General features: G+C 42.3%; 1 protein-coding gene across 1 annotated transcript in view; it reads right to left on the minus strand.

Moving 5' to 3' along the window:
- LOC119649338 (homeobox protein araucan) overlaps window positions 1–2,677 on the minus strand; it is a 312,591-nt gene extending 309,914 nt beyond the window's left edge. Inside the window, exon 1 of the mRNA XM_038051444.1 lies at window positions 2,100–2,677. Coding sequence (XP_037907372.1) covers window positions 2,100–2,198 — 99 coding nt within the window. The 5' untranslated portion in view covers window positions 2,199–2,677. The remainder of the gene's footprint in view (window positions 1–2,099) is intronic.
- Between the last annotated feature and the right edge of the window lie 17,282 nt (window positions 2,678–19,959).

The following is a 19,959-nucleotide window of genomic DNA, read 5'->3' on the forward strand; positions in this document are numbered from 1 at the left end:
AAATATGAAGTTTTAATCATACTCTGTCTTTCGCAACAACGCAGGTACCACCACCCACTTTCTAGCATTATAATTACCGAAACAAGCCAGCTTATTTATGTAGCGGAAGACCCTTAGAGTGTTCTTATGGAAATCAGGGGAGAATATAAGGTAAAAAGAAAAGTCGAAAGCATCCCACTGGTTGGAACTGCACTGCGGTAGCGGATTGATGATAGGAATTATGATTAACGCTCTCTCTTTCTGATATACTACCTAAAATCAAATAATTTCTCGTTTCATCAGCGTTTATTGTCTGTTATAAATACGGGAGTTTATCGTTACTTCTGGTCACGAGGCTTGCGAAATGAATCCGGGTTCAGCTTTGGGAACAGGGTATGGCCTCGGGTATTTAACGAAATTAGATTGATTAAGAAACTTCCAGCGAACCCCGCATAATTTTCATAACAACCCCGAATTTTCCTCCCTTGCTTCCTCAACTCCTGCAAACTCCCAATGAGACTCTAGCCTTATATACTTATATAAATGGGCATCTCAATTATTTTAGACCATAAAACTCCAAAGAAGGGTGAAGAATCCATGCCTTGATAACCACTGAGGCTGAGAATTTAATAAGCTTGAATTTTTCCTTCCTCAATGGTGCATCTGGGTTACTCAGCTCCACGCGAACGACCGAGCCTTCGCTTTCCTGAATTAATCACTAAAGATGCAAGCAGAGTCGTTTGGCTTGTTGGGGGTGCATTTAAGTGCGACGTACCTGAACGTTCGAAATTTACCACTTTTTGGGGTTTATTATAAGCTTTCTCCTGGTGGTGGACAAAAACCATTGCAAAGTAGATAGCAATTGGAAGTACGTTGTTATCAAAGGAATAACATCACATGTTCCATTCGTCACACGTTTGGATCACATCCGAAATGAATCCGATCGTGGAAAATTTGCGAGAGAGGCATCTTCCATGGTAGAATCAGCAATTCGTGCTAACGAGAATTCACTTGCAAAGATTGGTCTGAACTTCGAAGTCGATGGTAAATGACCAAAAGGCAGACCCAAACAGCGGTGGCTTGATACACTGGATGGGGATTTAAAAGCCTCGAGATTGCACCCAGATCAGGCATTCGATAGAGCCAAATGGCGAAAACGATCACGACGAGCCGACCCCGCTTTTGAACGTGACAAAGGCTGAAGAAAAAGAAGAAGAAGAAGAACATCACATGTTCCATTATATCGTGTAACTAGTATTGAAATGATTTTAAACTTCTGAAGTTAACTAGATTGTCCTGTGCCAGCCAGAAAAACTAGAATCTTTGTCGATTGAAAACCACTTTGCTGGTATTCATCCCCAAAATCATCAAGGTCATTTGTTATTTTGTCTTGAAAGTAGCTCTCTGTTCAGGGGCTCCCTATTTTAATGTAATAAACATGGGTTTAGATAAATCCATCGTGCCTACCTTTGAATATCACTTTACATATGCCAACTATTTACAAAAGATTTAAAAATCGGTTATTGTACCATTGTTCAATCTGACGTTATCTAGGTCTATCAAAATTTGCGTTTTCTATGCGTCAAGAAAGTTATGTTTTTCAAAATCCTTCGGCTCCGTAACAGGAAACTTGAGTGTCATATAGACTGACAGATTAGCTTGTACACTTGATTTGATGAAGGTTCTAGAATGTGCCAAAACAGTACCTATTGGAAGTCCTTCGAAATATTAAAATTCTAGATACCAGAATAGTTTTCTAACTATTCAAGGATCGCATTTGCAGGAAACCATTGAATCCTCAGCATTTCAGATTGAAGTCTGTTCTACTCAAATAGGATTTGGTTGTTAAAAATCAGATACAAAAACTGGAACAATCTTAACTACTCGGAGGACCGCATTTCTTTGGTGTCATCTCAAAAGTTAGAAGTTTATGAAACGTAGAGCATAAACCACTATTTACAAATAATGCCCTGAGGAAACAACAAATCCTAAGTCAAATCAGTTTGAATATTTATTAATTTATTGATCTCGACTAATATTTTTTCCAAGTTCGTGCATGACTGTGACATAGGTCATGTTTTCTACTTTCTCCTAAAACAATTGAAAATGTAAACACTTACTTCTTGAGGAGTGAAGAACTCTTCTTCGCAGCTATTCATATCCGGCAGAAACGCAGACACTTGGTGTTCCCAGTCTTCAGTTGAGCTTGGTAAGTCCATCGTGAAGCCTAGGAATCCTCTGTGTGCAGTAATATTCGTAGCAACACCAACGTTCACCTTGAAAAATTGTATCTAATAACAAATCACAGCTCTAACAAGCGAAAAGATACACACTCAATTGAGAAACACTACTTGAGTTCCAAATGAAGAAGCTCTTGAATCCAAACTAATACTAGGCACCAGCAATTTTTGCGAATCAAAAACAAGTTAACCCACAGTTTTCATATCCAGTACTACTTCACTATCAACTAACAACAGATTCGCCATAAACTACCCGCCAAAAATTCATCCCTTACACTAGAAATTCAGTCTCCACCAATTCACCAAGTCAGCACTAAACAACCGGAACTAGTGGCAAACACACGTTAGGGGTCAATTTTAATGACTTACTTAATTTTACACCCTTTCCGTTCTGCGTACACTAACGGAACTGATTGTTTTTTGGGGGGCTGAACACCTGAGTTGAAGCCAACAACGAATTCGATGACGAGCTGCACGAGAGCTTTCCGGATTTGATAGAAACGCGACAAGACGCCATCGAACGTACGCTACACTATCAAAAATGAAAAGCTCGCGCTTCCACTGATAATAATGTTCCTCCTCATTTGGCAGTCACTTTTCATTTATCTTGGACGTGTCACAGTTGTGGCGGGCACTGTATCTGATTTATCGGACGATATGCAACAAAGTAAAAAAAAGTAAAAAAAAAAACTCGGGGAAATACGACGCAGAAAAAATCCGTTAAGAAAGTGTAGCTTTGGGAACAAAAACTGAAGCAGATACTGAGCAGAGAACCTCAGGTTTTCCGCAAAAGTTATTCGTCACTATCTTTAACGAATTTTCCGTACAAAGTTTCACTTATTTATGAAGTAAGCAGCGTTGCACTTATCTCCTCGGAAAGGTCTAGGTTAGCGTTGGACCACTATTGACTTAGATGCATTTAGTTTATTTCTTGCAGCCCTTAGATACTTACAATGCATGGGAGCTAACAACCTTCTAACGGTTTTCACTCGAACTATTCACTAAAGATGGCGTTTTGGCGCTTACGTCACGACCCAAAACGATAATTTAAGGACGAGCCTGAAGTCCTTGGATAGCATGTCTATCAAATCAAATACTTCCTAGGTTCTTGTCACAATGCACCCGAATCAGATTGGAAGGAAGGAACAGCCCTTAAAACTGCAATTAAAGTTTCGGACTCCTTTCGGAAGTAACGGTTATGTGTTTGAGTACTGACCAGCCATCAACTTTCTCACATTCGCACACTCTTTAGGGACTTTTAGGCAAATCATTACACACACTATCCGCGTTTCTACCACTGTTGGTTGTCTGCAGAAATTCAAACTATAGAACAGTCTGTTTACCGCCAACCTGTGATTTAACTTTGTTCTGGCGGTCCGTTCAAGAAACGACCACCCGACCAACTATATCCGCATATCACCATATCTAGATACACCTCCACATTCGCGTGTGGCATACCGATACGTATAGGAGTATATCATGGACATATAGGACAGTCAGCATGGAATACGTTGTGCGAATATTCGGCGCAACTGTGCGCACTATGCCCCAAACCCCCAGCTTGCTCGTATTACAGCAACATGCCGCCCATTGTGCCATGCTTCCAATGTTCTTGGAGCGTTGCTGAAGCGTTCTTGGAGCCGAACATGCTTCGGATTCGGAGCGCCAATGTAACGTTCCACAAACACACAGAGGGTGCAGGTATCATCTACTTTGAGAAATTCAAAATGTGGATAGATACACGAATGCGCCTATTGAATCGAATGGAGCATGGCATGACTCGTGTTTGCAGCCAGGCATGTCATCTGGTCGACTCCACCACCCAATGGGGGTTGTAAGTCGCCAATGGATGAGACTCTCCCATTTCTGAAATGATGATGGGTCCTATTCGATATGTGGACTTGTTGTTTCTACAACATATTCTGGAAATAGTGAATTTGTCGTGAATGCTTACGTGGAAGTGCAGCATCGTTTCCCAGACCCACTGCTCCTGTGCTTGGTTCATGCAAATTTTGTTGTGCAGTTGCCTGTTGATGAAGACATGGCCAGTGAAGGGTTAATTGAAACTAGGCGATGTTTGCTTAAATTGGTTACCGGTTGTTCTTGTGCATCTTTGCAAAAAGCTAGGCTGGAGGAAGTATTCTTGCTTTATGTGTTGTGCAGTGGAAGGCAGAAAACGAGCCATAGCTAAGCTTCCAGCGAAATTGTCGTTACAGATATTGTCAGTTTCAGGAGCAATTTTACTGAGATCTTGTGTTCAGAAATCTTTATTGCAGAAACTTCGCATCTTAAAGATAAACGAAACTAAGTCGTGTTTAAATATTTGGGCTAACTCCTTCGTAAGATTTTTTTTCAACCAACGACATGCCCACATTGGGCGCCAAATTTTGAAAGTTAGAAAATTAGAAAAACATTTGATACCAATCTCCCAAAAGCTTAATCCTGAGAATAAGATATGAAGTAGGCTCAGATGTAATGCTGCAAGATAAAGCTTGGTGTCGCATTGTAGGATTCAGTCATACAGTCTAACGCTGGTCGTACGACACGACCAGCTTAGGATATCACCTATGCAAAATAAACAAGTCGGGAAACCGGAAGCTAGACGCTTCAGGTATGAAAGGTTTTGTGTATTTCTTTTATAAAGAGATTTGGGTGTGCCTTTGTCCCATTAGCATGTATCACGTAAAATATGCATATATTATGTGAAAATAGCCACTTTCAAGTGATATTGACATTCATAGTCTTGAATTTGCAGAGAAGCGCAGATTTGATCTAGTATAACTTTGTTAGTAACAGTGCGATTTTCACCAAATTTGGCAGGATCATGAACTATACTGGTGCCTACATTGCTGCAAAATTGTGTGATTCTAGGGTGAACTTAAGGGGGGTTTTCCTGTCAATTACTAAAAATTATAGTAATATACTATTATTAACTTTATTTGAACAGGTATCGATATGGAGGGTATTTCGGAGCCTAGGCACCATATAGTGGCAGCCCTCTGATTTTTTCCAGATTTTTCGGTTTGGTAGTTCCTGAGAATGGGTTCGCTAAAAAAATGACCACTTTCAACCCCCCGCACTCCCCGCCTTTTCAGCAAAAGTCAAAACTAACACCGGCTTCGAAAAGTACTAACCGAGACCTTTAATTTGATACCCCACATGACTATATTTGATGAAAAAAAAATTTACACCTCCCTTTTGCATGTATGGGGACCCCCCCTTAAATTCATCGTAAGAGGATGTAACTCACTATATGCGTGAGCGTTCACAGTTCCCACCTTTTTACCAAATTTGGTGTCAATCGCTACAACCATCTCCGAGAAAAATGCTTGTGACGGACAGACAGACAGACAGACAGACAGACAGACGGACAGACAGACAGACGGTAAACCGATTTTAATAAGGTTTTGTTTTACAAACAAAACCTTAAAAAGTCCCCATCCGATCTCGGAATTTATTTAAATGTTCGTCCCTTCTATGTCTCCGCTGTACTTCTGCTGCTTTTAGCTGCTGGTGGATCCGTTTCACCATTGCAACTACCGCGTCCCATGCTATATTTGATTGCACCACGTACTTTATCAGATTTTCCACCGTTAAACGGGTCTTTAGCTCTGTTTCAAGCTTTCTCCTTGACCAGGCGAAGAAAACGTTTTCTGCATTTTCGGCTGCACCTTCACACGTAGGACAATCGGGCGATTCATCCAGACCGAACCTATAGAGGTAATTCCTGTATCCACCGTATCCGGTTAAGAACTAAGTCAGATCGTAACTCGTCTCACCGTAATTCCGAGTAGTCTACATACTTATGTCTATGTGTCGACCGGCCATTCTTCGCCTGGCTCCATGCTGTTTGCCATGCAGCCAAAGACCGCATACGCTCACTTTGCTTGTTTAGGCTCGCTTCCTGATTTTCGTACAGACGACATGCCTCATCAGTTAGAATATCTACTGGAATCATCCCTGCAACCACCCATGTCGCTTCATAATAACTTGTTCGGTAGGCGCAACATGTTCGCAACATGATAGTCGCCGCTTTCTGCCCAGTAAGCTTTAAGTGGGGGTTTAAACTCAACTTGGAGTCGAATATTACTTCCAGGTATTTCAGCGATGGCTGAGAGCTAACAACCTGCGTTTCGATGCAAATTTCAACAGGTTCCTGTTTTCGCCGCTTTATAAAGAGCACCAACCCGCCTTGTGTTCGGCAAGCTCCAGTCCATGGTCTTTAAGTCAAGACTTGATCGTCCGTGTAGTCTCGTTTGCATGTATCTATACTTCGTCGGGGTGATTGGATGTTATGACCGCTCCAACGTCATCTGCGAATCCAACGATAACGACTTATTTAGCTACTGAAAGCTATCAAACGCCATTATACATTAAGTTCCATAGCAGAGGACCCAGAACAGACCCCTGCAGAACTCCTGCCGTTATTACATACATCTTCGACCCTTCGTCCGTATCATAAAGTAGCTTCCGCTGTCGGAAGTAATCGAAGATTATATTTAATATATATTTTGGTGTTTGTGGTGCAATGAACGCTTCGATGGTTCCATCTGGCAGAATTGAACGCGTTCTTGATGTCAAGGATCACCAGTTCACAGTATTTCCCTTCGTCGTACGCTTTTCTGACTAGTTCAAAAACAAATTTGGTAGCATCAGCCGCTAACCGAGCCTTCCGGAACTGCCTATTTGACAAATAATCTCCACTATCAATTAATGGATATAGCCGGTTATAGATTACCCGCTCGAGGGCTTTGCCTATTGTATTTAGAAGACAGATAGTTCTATAGGATATTGGTTCACATATCGGCTCACTTATCTTCGGGATCAATACAAGCTTTTGTATTTTCCACTCTGTGGGGAAGGACCCTGCTTTTAGGCAGTCTGTAAATATCCGTGCGAACATGCTTGGTGCCATCCTCATTGCCAGTTTCAGCGCCACAATAATCTAGGACACAAAATAAGAGGGGACGTTTTGCCTTTTATTGCTGACATAACCAACTTGTACGCTCCTTCCCATGGATCTAAGTCTGCCTCATCACAGAGTAGCTTGAAGCAACAATTTTTACTTTTCGTGATGGCCCACTGCAACTTTTTTCGTGCCTGTTTATATTCGAGGTACCGTTGTTCATACTCTGGCGTGTTTCTTCGACATTGACTCTGCCTTCTGGCCTTCAAGCATTCCGTACGACACTTCGCTATTTCAGCGTTCGACCAGTAGTTAGGGTTACGCTTCCGAGAGTGTGCACGCCTTGGAAGCATCGCCTGTTCAGTATATCTGTTGGGACAGCAGCGATGCTTTTTCTATGGCGTTCTAGTAAACTCGGTGTTTTACTGCAATACCTCGAGAAATGTATCCACATCAAGTGCTCTTGATGACCAACCTGTTTCTGATTTCTTCAGGTGAGGATTTATTGTTCTGGGTCCCTTATCAATAGTAATATATATCGCCCGGTGTTCGCTATGCGTGTATTCTTCGCTAAGAGTAAGATCTACAACGGAGCCTAGCTCTCCACGCCTAACAGTGTTTATGCTTCCGATGTTAGCCAGGGTGACATTTAGGCAGGAGAAAATCTCGAGTAGGATTCTTCCCCTTTCATTTGTTTTCTTGCTTCCCCACTCCATTGCCTGAGCGTTGAAGTCGCCAGCAATAATTTTGGGGTTACGATCTTTGCCGTCCCTCGCCAGTCTACCTAGCATGTTGCAATACTCTGTTATTGTAATACTTGGGGCAGCATAACAGCTGTATATGTGGCGGTCATCGATATTAACCCGTAACCCCTGTCGATCAGTCCATCTGTCTGTCTGTCTGTCATATGCAATTTTCTCAGAAACGGCTATACCGATCCACAGGAAATTTGGCGGGAAAGTGGAAACTGTGAACGCCCAAACATGTAGTGAGTGATACCTTTTTACGTTGACTTTCGCGGAGGAGGGTCCTCATACATGCAAAACATCAAATATAGTCATGTTGGGTATCAAATGAAAGCTCTTGGTTATTACTTTTCGATGCCGGTCTTATTTTTGACATTTGTTGGAAAGGCGAAAAGTGAAACATGTTATACCCAAGTTTGGTCAAAATTATACTATATACTCGCAGAAGAAACAAACAAAACTTTTCATACCTAAAGTTTCCCGACTTGTTATTTTTTCCATTTAATGGTGATCTTCTATGTTTTCCTGAAGATTGTGGTATCATCGGGGCTTTTTCGAATGTCCTTGAGTCGGCTATACTTTTTAATTTTCTAGAACACAAAGATGAAAAGAAGTTGCAGGCGAATGGGTTGGATACTCTGCTGTTTTAATTAACCGAGCTTGTGGCAGTGCCACTTCTTCCCAATCTAAACAGTATGGAAATGGATTTACTGTTCAAATCGAAAATGATGCTTATCGCACTTATTGCAATAATTGACAAAAATAGCTTTCGGAATAAAAAAAAAAATCGGAATACCAATCGAAATTGAATAAAAAGTACCAAGTACCTCAAAGAATAGAATCTAGACACTTTCAAGTGAAACAGTTGAATTGAGATATTCTACGATCCTGAAAGGGAAGTAAACATTGAAAGTTGATGAATCCTTCAAAGAGTATGAACATTATTAGTTGAAGCACATAGCCAGCAACTGGGTAACGCACGCTTACAGCGTGGAAAGAACACTGAAAAGGCTAACCAGTCGATTAAAGCGTACTTTCTACACAACATCCTAAATTTCTAGCTTCCGGTCGGTAGGGGTTTACTATCCCGGACTTTCCTTTGATATGCAAAATAGTGTCCTGAGAATAAGTTAAACGAACATGTAACTCCTTCCATAGATAGAAATGCCTGATAACATCATTCCCAGCACAATGACAAAGGGGGCGGTTGTTCCGCGTCTGCACATTGCATATACCGATACTCTCAGGCGGCCGCTTCATTATAGGTAACATGCCCACCAGAGAAGCACCCATGGAAGTAGCATTCGAGGGGCTGACAGAAAAATGTGAGTAATCTGAGACACCGGCCATATCAGAAAAGGAGTTTGGTTTGGATATAGAAGGTAGTTTCAACTATGCCCCATTCGGAATGATTTGTGTGTCGACTAGATCCCATCATTCCATTGTCATTTATAAAAAAAGCTAAGAATGCATATTTAACATACCACCCACCACCATTGGTACGGTTATGCATCCATTTGTAAATGCGTGGGTAAATATCAGGTGGCTAATGTGACCGCGGAACAAATAATTTTTTGGGAATCCATATATAATGGTATTCACCAGAGGATCAGTCATTGAAGAAGGATCAGTCTCAGGGAGTGTTCAGCAAACTAAATTATGCAGGGCTTGCTGGTTTTCATCAAAACGGATTCATTAGATATGCATATTTATTTTTTTTGCTTAGGCGTAATGTGGGTTAAAGCGTTTTGGCACAAAGTGCTGAACTCCCACAACAGTACACCACGAGCTACCAACTAAACACCTACCCGTCGTCAGATAACTAGCTTGGAACCGTTTATCAAATTACTTTGAGGTAGTCCCCCGCTCTCTTACCTTGGGGGCCATCAAATCTAGGAATTCCTTCCGCCAATGGGATGAAAAGGAACTCTATCTTCTATAACAAAAGAAACTCGAACGCAATGCCCAACAAAGTTCCATCTGGAGAGAGCTCCCTTGTGTTTAAATTAAATTGTTGACGAATCCCATTCAACCTTCCACAAAAAAAGTGTGCCTTCAGCCGCAACCCCATTGTCTTCTTCTTTCGTTGTGCCAAGAGTATTGCCATTCATTTAGTGCGCATTGCCGTTCTTTACAATCAACTAGCTTGAGTCTTCTCTCTTGCGTTTATACTATATATGGCGCTCATTGGCAAGAAGGACAACGCAGATCACTCCTGCCGTCGCCATCACGGCCAGTTCAAAGACGCTGCGATAGACAGCAACCACCCGCAAAACTTCACGTCTCTTTACTTGCACAAGGCACTTACGGCAAATCTCCTGGTGTTCATTCCTTACAAAGAGCATCAGCCGACATCCCCGATCTGTAGAGAAAAAAAAGACTGTGCTAATTAAATTTGTCGCCTGATATATGTGAGACCCCCAATGTTTGCCATTTGCCTACTTAAGGCCGAAAGTCCAGCTGCAAACTTGTCCGCTGTTGCTGTGATTTGGTTAAAAAGAAGCGCATCCTTGAGTCAAGCGTCAATTTGAGGTACTTAACGATTGGTTTTGACTAGGTTATGGCCTCACAGATTAATATGAGACACAAAGTCGTTATCTCCATCCTGCTCTGAGCCTCTAGCGTCTCGTAGAGCAGAGAGTGCTGTCTCAGATAATCCCCTAATATCCGTAAGAGATAGCTCGGCACGTGCAATTTATTGTCTAGTGTTCCTAGAATATTTTACCATCTTATGGAATTAAAGACATTTCCGACATCAAACATTACAAGGATCACCACTTTGCATCTGTGTGCCTCCGCTTGATGAAACGCATCCACGAAATGCATGGCAGTATCCACTGTGGATTTCCCTGTTCTAAAACCGAACTCTCATGGGGATAAATCTCCGGTGGCACGTATCGCTTCACCGAGTCTACTTTTAGTAAGCATTCCGAGCATTCGCTTTCCGCTGTCAAGCATACAAAGTGGCCGGTATGCAGATGGCAGCTAAGGGTCAGCGTTTCTTCATCAGTATAAGCCCCGTCACCTTTCAGCCTGAAGGAAAAATGCCCACCATCAAGCAAACGTTGCATGCGCCGAGCAGTAGGTCTAACCGATGTCAAAACACCAGGTTTATACCTCTGACGGGATACCATCGGGTCCTGGCGCCTTATTTGTTTAATAGGGAGGACTGTCCTTTCCAAAGCTTTTATAGAGAATAGTGCGCAGTCCTCAGCGCCTCCTATGCTGGTATCATCAGCCCGTACGAGATCAACAGAGACTAGTGCCCGTAAAATACAGTCCATCTAATAATAATAATTGTTGGCGCAAGAATCCATATTGCATCAGGGCCTTGACCGTAACGATACACTGCAGTACTCTGTAGGAGACAATATGGTCAGCATTACGCTCGCCGAGATTATTATCCTGATTAGACTCAGGTGCTCCTTCACACCTAACAAATCCCTCTCCCACCAGTGAGATTTGAACGGCAACCTTCCGCTACGACAGTCCAGCGGTCTAAACATTAATCTATGCGAATACGGTCCATCTGCTCGGCTTAAGTGGGCACAGTTTCCACAGAGTTCGGCAGCGCCTTTAATTCTCGTTATTATGCTGCAATGACTTGGTTGATCTCTCTATCTCGCTATCATTATGTTACAAGCGTTAGACACTTCTTCCGGAGTTTGGCAATTTCCGCCGTCCAAAAATTCCTAGAACGTTTGCTACGTCTCGATGCCTTCCTAGACATGGAAGCTCCGTAGGCTGCCATTATCAGGATCATAACTGAATCTACAACAGTGTCAGCTGCAGCGCACCACCCGCAAGAGTGCCATCCGAGGCAGGTGGAGCTGCCCCAAGAATTTCGGCAAATCGGTGTTTAATTTTACGACATTCCATGTACAAGGAGAGCAGCGGGTTGGTGCATACCGAGAAAAGACACTTCAACCATCATGTATTGATGGCCGCCTGTGAGAAGTCTTCCAAAATTCGCCAACCGTCCCGCGAAGACACCATTGATTACGACGCGAAAGTTACGCTATGAACACTTTCTTCGAGACCTGGACGCCGGAACGGTTCATATCCACAATAAATCATCCTTTTCATCTTGAAATTCATATATACCATATCATCCGCCATTAATACAGGAAATGCCACCAACCATATGGTCATGCGCTCATTGTTAAATCATCATCATCATTAAAGGGGCAACAACCGATAATCGGTCTAGGCCTGCCTTAGTACGGAACTCCAGACATCCCGGTTTTGCGCCGAGGTCCACCAATTGGATATCCAACTTTTAGAAGTTGTCTGGCGTCCTGACATACGCCGTCGCTCCATCTCAGGCGGGGTCAGCCTTATCTTCTTTTTCTACCAAGGACATTGCCCTTATAGACTTTCCGGGCTGGATCATCCTCATCCATACGAACTATGTGACCCGCCCACTGCAACCGATTGAGCCAGATTTTATCCACAATCTGACGGTCGTGGTATGTCTCATAGTTTTCGTCGTTATGTAGGCTATGGAGTCGTCCATTCTCATGTAGGGGGCCAAAAATACTTCAGAGGATTTTTCTCTCGAACGCGGCCAACAGTTCGCAATTTTTTTTGCTAAGAACACATATCTCCAAGGAATACATGAAGACTGGCAAGATCATTGTCTTGTACAGTAAGAGCTTTGACCCTATGATGAGACGTTTCGAGCGGAACGGTGTTTGTAAGCTGAAATAGGTTCTGTTGGCTGCCAACAACCGTGCGCGGATTTCATCATCGTAGCTGTTAACGGTTGTGATTTTCGATCCTAGATAGGAGAAATTTTCAACGGCCTCAAAGTTGTAGTCTCCTATCTTCATTGTTTCCGTTTGACCAGTGGCTTTCGTTGTTGTTCGTTCTTTTGTTTTTGGCGTTGACGTTGCCATCATGTACTTCATCCCGCCTTCATTAATGTCCAGACGAAGTTAGATTGTACATCTCGGGTTTTTCTTTCTATAATGTCAATATCGTCAGCATAGGCCAGTAGTTGGGTGCACTTAAATAGGGTGGTGCCTCTCGCATTCACATCTGCATCGCGAATCACTTTCTCCTGGGTCAGGTTAAAAAGGACGCATGATAGGGCATCCCCTTGTCTTAGACCGTTGTTAATGTCGAATGGTCTTGAGAGTGATCCTGCTGCTTTTATCTGACCTCGCACATTAGTCAGGATCAGCCTAGTCAGTCTTATCAATTTCGTCGGAATACCGAATTCTCTCATGGCCACGTGGTTGACCATGGGCAACCCAGATGGTCATTCAGGCTGTCTCTAATTACAACAGACATTGCACACCAATGACCTGAGAAGTTAAATAATTTCGAGGAACGTCCTGTGAATTCAGGCTTCATATAAAGCTACATACAAAGCAAATAAGTACACCTCCTCTCCCCTTTGAAGCCCAAGAAAAGAGAAATCTTTTAATATTATTCACTCACTTATGATGTGAATTTTGTTGCTCAAGATCTACACCTTACAGCCGGAGCTGATAGACTGGAAATTGACAATCTACAAACATCAAACTTGGAGCCGATTTAAATGCAATTATGACATTTTGTTTGTTTTCTTTTCACTGCCGATCGGAATTTATTCTTGAATGAGAACTGCTAGCATAAAATAAATTAATTACATTTTATTTCTTCAATATGCAGCTTTTAATGCCACATTTTGGATCATTCAGAACTATCTCGTAATCTTCATCATATCACGTTGCTCGCAATTGGATGATTAAGGTTCTGATACGATAAAAACAACCAAAAATATCAGTCCAAGCCAATAAATCCGCCATCGATTACCACAATAAATCCTCCACTGTTTTCTGTATCTTCAACCCCTCAAATGGTTACTGTGAAAATAAATAATTTCTCAATACTTTAATTGGCATTCATCAGTGTCGACATCAGAGGCATCATCCTGACATTCTGCAGTTTTATGATGTCTATATCAGCTCAAAAGGTCCCTAAGTATCTTCTCCTTCACTTCAGATACTCGTCTCAGTTCAGTACTTTTTTGTGGGGCTATAACTTGATTTTGTGAAGTAAACGATTACACCATATTTCCCTTTGCTCCGTTTAGGTAAATTGTTGTGAGATTCACGTAATAAATTTCATTATGGATCGTTAATGTATTTACAAGCCATTTGCCATTTTATTTAACTAATTTTATAGCGGCATCATTTAATCTGGTCATATTTTAGGTTTGCCAAGTTGTTCGATATCAGTGTCGTAAATTATTTTCGCAATGGCAATCACGACGGTTAATTGTCCTTCCGAATGAATGGATTGTTTTATTGAACGACGGAGGTCTGAGGTGGTTTTGAGGTATTGAGATGTACAAGGGATCAATAATGGGTACGATTTCGAATGATGTCCGCTTTGAAGGCTTGATGCATGGTAGTTGATCATTTTACCTTACTGAAATGCTGGGAATAATCTATTTGATTAAAGCTATGAAAGGCTTCTCAATGAATACACATAAATAAGTAATCGCTGTAGATTTTGAACAATAAATGTCCATTGAATAGTTGGGAAAAAGTTATAATCAAAGGGATTGCGATAGTTAAAGGTTAATTTATGGCTTTTTGCAATGCACAGACAAAACATTTGAATATATTTACCTTTTAACATATTTATTTAGCAAGGGAAGATTTTAAAGGCTTAAAACGAAGCACAAAATGGAGCATTGATTTTGACAATATTTTTTCCGTTTGCTAAGTGCAATAAGTATTTTACCTACCAAGAAAGATTAACACTAACAGTCTCATATCCTTAAAACCATGAATCGGGCCAGCTTTTCTGAGATTTGACTAATAAGTCGAGATTTTCAGGATGTCGGTTTTCCACGATTTCTCCTCTTTCCGAAATTGAATCGCTTATCATTCGTGATGATGAAAGTGTAACATCACATTATTATCACCGAGTGCATTCCTAACATTACCTAAAATTACATTTTCAAACATTACAACACCATCTAGCATCACCCCATTACCTAACAATACCGCATCACCATATTACCTAACTAGTGATGTTGTAATGTGATGTAGCATTTCAAAATATCACCTAACATTACCGCTATTCGTGGTACAAACCGCCGGGTTATTTCGATCCTGACGCTGAATATCGGGCTGGCTTTGAGGTTGCTTTAATCTATGTTCGCGCCAGTTTTGGGCTGGCTTCGAGCTGGTTTATACTGGCTTTGGGCTGGAAAATTATATCGAGATCATATGAATATTTGGATGCAGATTCTCGGCTTTAAGTACTTGATTGATCGGCTACTGGTTGATGTGGGGATGGCGTCGGTGTATACCATATTTTCTAGTACAAGCGGCGAGGCGACGGTCGCATGCTGATATCAACTATTGGTTGTAAATCTGTTCTCCAGCTGGCTTTGATGGGAAAAGATGATCTCGACAAGCTTCAATTATGCTAAGCAAAGATTGCTTCTAAGGGAAGTAATACTCGATCACAAAAACCAGTATCCCAAATTTTTTGCATGTAAAAATATTATACTATTTATTATCTTAGGTCCTTATGGGATCTTTTGTTTTTTTCCCTCTCTTGCATGAAAGGTCCATTCATTCCTCCTGCCTATTTGATGCTTTCGTATACTTTACGTTATGAATGTAGTAAATGCTGAGCAAATTATTCTACTATTAAGTAATATTTGGTACTACCGGCTGCCGAGTGTTAATATTTGATGTTGATGATATAACATCATGTCTGCAGTTCGGCTAACGAAAGGTGATGTTTGTGATATTCTTCTTTTTCTTCAGCCTTTGTCCCGTTCACAAGCGGGGTCGGCTCGTCGTAATCGGCTTCGCCATTTGTCTCTATTGAATTCCTGATCTGGGTGCAATCTCGAGACTTTCAGATCCCCATCCAGCGTATCAAGCCACCGTTGTTTAGGTCTGCCATTTGGTCGTTTACCATCGACTTCGATGTTCAGACCAATCTTGGCACGTGAATTCTCGCTCGCACGAATTGCGTGACCATACCATCGAAGACGCCTCTCCCGCAACTTTTTCACGATCGGTGCAACTCGATAACGATCGCGGATATCCTCATTTCGGATGTGATCTATACGTGTGACGCCACTAGTCCAACGTAGCATCTTCGTCTCCATTACCACAAGACGCCGTTCATTGCCTTTTATGGTCGGCCAACACTTAGAACCATAGAGAGCGGCAGGACGGACGACATTGCGGTAACTTTTAGATTTGAGACGTTCGTTGATACGTCGATCACAAGGAACACTAGTTGTGGAACGCCACTTCATCCAGGTTGCGTTAATGTGTGAAGCAATTTCATAACGCAGTTTCCCATTGGCTGATAGCGTTGACCCGAGGTATTTAAATCCCTCAGTTCTGGGCAAATCACTGCCGCTGACAGTAATTTTGCCTGTTTCATGGGGATTGGTCATCAAAAATTCATTTTTGTTTCAATTCAATCTGAGACTGTGTTGCATGAGGCGATCATTCCATTTTTCGACAAGTTGCTCGAGATCATTTTTGCTATTAGATGATAGGAAAACATCACCTGCATAAAACAGTGTAGAGGGCGCTGGACGTTAGATGTCCCGTGTGACGGTGCCCAGAAACAAGAACAAAGAGGGGTGATGAGAGGGCGCTTCCTTGATGAAGACCAACAGACACATGAAGCGGTTTTGATACACCCGCCATACTTCGAACTTTACTTTTTGGATCGTGGTAGAGCAATTGAACCCAGCGCACGAGTTCTTCTGGCACTAAGTGTTGTCGTAGAGCATACCAGATGAGTTCGTGTGGCACACGGTCAAACGCTTTCTCTAGATCCAGAAAGGCAATGTAAAGAGGGCGATGCTTCTCACGGTGTTTCTCCATGAGTAACCGCGCAGCGTGTATTGCATCAGTAGTTCCGCAGTTCTTGACAAATCCGGCTTGATTCACGGTTATTTCAACAATTTCGCGAATACGGTTGTCAAGAATGCGTTCAAAAATTTTCATGGTATGAGAAAGTAACCGGATCGGACGGTAATTTGAACATTCTGCTGGGCTACCTTTCTTTTTCCATATTGGAACAGTGGTCCTTTCTTGCCAGTCAGATGGCGTTCTTCCTTCCTGAATAAGCCGGTTAAAGAATTCACTGAGCCATAGTGTTAGGTCCTAGCTCTTCGCTTTCCAGAGCTCAGATACGAAGTCGTCAGGTCCTGTTGCTTTCCCCGATTTCATTTGTTTTATTGCCTCCTTGACTTCAGTTGCGCTGACGGGTGGAACTGCTCGAAATGTCGGCAATGATTGTGGAAGTGGAGGATGAGCAAATTCTTCAGTTGAAATCTGCTCGAAGTATTCTCGCCATCTATCCGTTGCGGCTCGACGGTTGGTAAGCAAAGTACCGTTCTTGTCATTAACACAACAGAAGTGTCCGATATCCTGTGTGCGTTCATTACGGTTTTTAGCAAGTCGATACAGATCTCTCTCGCCATCCCGAGTGTCCAGTTTATCGTAAAGATTTTTGAAATCGTTCGCTCGGTTGACAGCGACCGCTTTCTTTGCTTCCCGGTTGGCATTCTTATAAATTTGCCAATTAGCAGGCGTTTTATCGTCGAGAAGAGAGAGAGAGGCGTTTCTTTTCACGGACCTTCATTTCAACATCATCATTCCAAAGCCAAGTATCTCGGATGATGTACCGCTTACCCCGAGGGTTGCACAGGCCGCCTTGTGGATCGTGTCTTTCATTTGGTTCCATGATTCTTCCACATTCGTAATGGTTGGCAATCGTACGAGTGAGACCGTTTCTTCTTTCTTGTCACCAAATAGCCAGCATTTAATGCGCAGCGGGCCAGTGCGTTCCTCACGCTGTTTCATCGGTGGCTTAATTCGCAGGACGGCAATCAACGGCCGATGTTGAGGTTCGTTGGTCTCATAGGGAACGACTTTGCAATCAGTGACAGTGGTAAAATGTTGGTATCTTATGAGAATATAGTCGATTTGCGTTTTATTGTTCCCACTTTAAAATGTGGGAAGATGGGACAATCGTTTGATGAACCATGTATTCATTAGTACAAGGTCATGGGTGTCCGCAAAATCGATTATACGCTCGCCACCTACATTGCGCGCTCCGAACCCCTTTCCTCCATGGCACCTGTTACCGTCTGCCCTTTCACCCACATCACCATTAAGGTCGCCGGCAATGATTATGTAATCGTCAGCAGGCACATGACAAGTCTTTTCATCGAGAAGTTGCCAGAAGGCATCTTTCTCGGCATCAGGTCGACCTGTCTGTGGTGTATACGCGGTGAAGAAGTGAATAGTGCGATCAGCTGATATAATGGTGAGTTTCATCAGCTGATCATCAAATTGTTCGACTTCTTTAATGGCATTAATGAAACCCTCTGAGGCAGCTTTTGGCACCAGACCTACGGATTTCTTGCAGAGCGCAGATATCAATGCGCCTTTTCCGAAGGGCTCTTGCGAGTTCCTCCGTCTTTCCAGTTAGGGTACCAACAGTCCGCGTACAGACACGTCTTTGTTTTGTTCGTTATGTACGGACTAACTTGCGTACGTCCTAACGCCGTCCATGCGTCAAGGACCCTTGCCCATTTCTCGACAGTACCGGGGCCCGTCCTGCCGCGTCGACTGAGGTGGACGCCCTAGCATTTCTCCGAGGCTTGTGACTCAATCCGATCGTCATGTTTGTAACGACATTATATGCATTTTCTTGGTCGACCTGTCGCGGTGCCTGTCACCAAGAGAGATCAGGTAGGATTTAGCATAGTAGAATAACTCCAACTATACTCTATTTATTTCTTTCTCTAATCTCAGCATTTTATTTTTGTTTTACTGAGGAGAGTACAGAGTACGTTGCCTCAAACCCTCCTCCTTTACCTGCGCTTGGGACCAGCATACTATGTGAATAGCATGGCGAAGTTATATTATAATATTACCTTTTTCAAAAAGTGATGTCATACCATATTACATTGCCTACTAAGATGATTTTTGCGCATCTCTACTCTGGTTATCATTAAGTTTATGTACCGTTATATATTGTTATGACTCCATATTCATTCATTGTTCCATTGTTGTTTTTTGTTTGAGAATCGTTGAAATTAAACCCTGTAAGAGACCGTCTGCTGACAAACATTTTCTAGAATATCCTTAAGAGTATTCTTCTTAATTTTTAAGTTTTTATCCTGTCCAGTATTGTGATCGTCCAGATCGCGTTTGCCACCTCTTTTGGTGGTAAGTTTAATCCCATGTCGCTAAAAGGTTTGAAGAGGAATTATGGTTGCCCTCTTCGGATCACAATTCTTGAGCTAGTGTAAGTGTAAGTTTCGACATCTCTTCTTGCTATCGAAGCTTTATTCACGCTTCAGATAAGAAAAGACCTATCGATTAGTACATTTAGGTCTCGTAAAAGAACATGGATTAATTCTTGGAATGTGCATACACTTCTTGACAACAGTACCGAGGACCTCTGGAACGTTGACTTTCTCGAACTTAGCCGATATTCTTGGGCTGAGATTAGAAGGTTCGACCCTGTCTGTGTTATTGCACCCCGGAAAGCCAATGGAAATAAGCATTAATTCGGTTTCGGCCAAATACTTCCGGCAACCACAAAGAGCGCCCTCGTCTCCTGGTTTCAGACAGGATACTGACTCTGAAATACTGGGTTAAATTAGAAACATCTCAATTGTGTAGTCCTACGAATTATCGAAGATGTCCGGTACAGAGGACAGGAGACTTTCTGCAAGTAACTGAAAACAGTCCAGAGGAGGTTTTCTAAAATTGATATTGTAATCTTGGTTGGTAATTTGAGTGTCCAGGCGGACCCTGACATCTCCTTGTTTAGGCATGGGATCGACAATCCCTAACTTGATGATCATAACGATAGCGGTGAGTGGTTTGTAGGTTTCTACAGCTTCCGTCATTAGGGCAGGTTGTTCGAGCCTTTTTGATAGCTCCCAAGTAACTTTGAATAATATGGGCGCCATTGAAAATCTCTTTGCTTGGGTACTATTCAGAACACCGGTTACGTTCCGCAGATGTGTAGCAAAATTTGACTAACTAACTGAATCTATGATTATAAAAAAACTATCACGGCGAGT

This window comes from Hermetia illucens, chromosome 2, assembly GCF_905115235.1.
Source record: "Hermetia illucens chromosome 2, iHerIll2.2.curated.20191125, whole genome shotgun sequence".
NCBI lineage: Eukaryota > Metazoa > Arthropoda > Insecta > Diptera > Stratiomyidae > Hermetia > Hermetia illucens.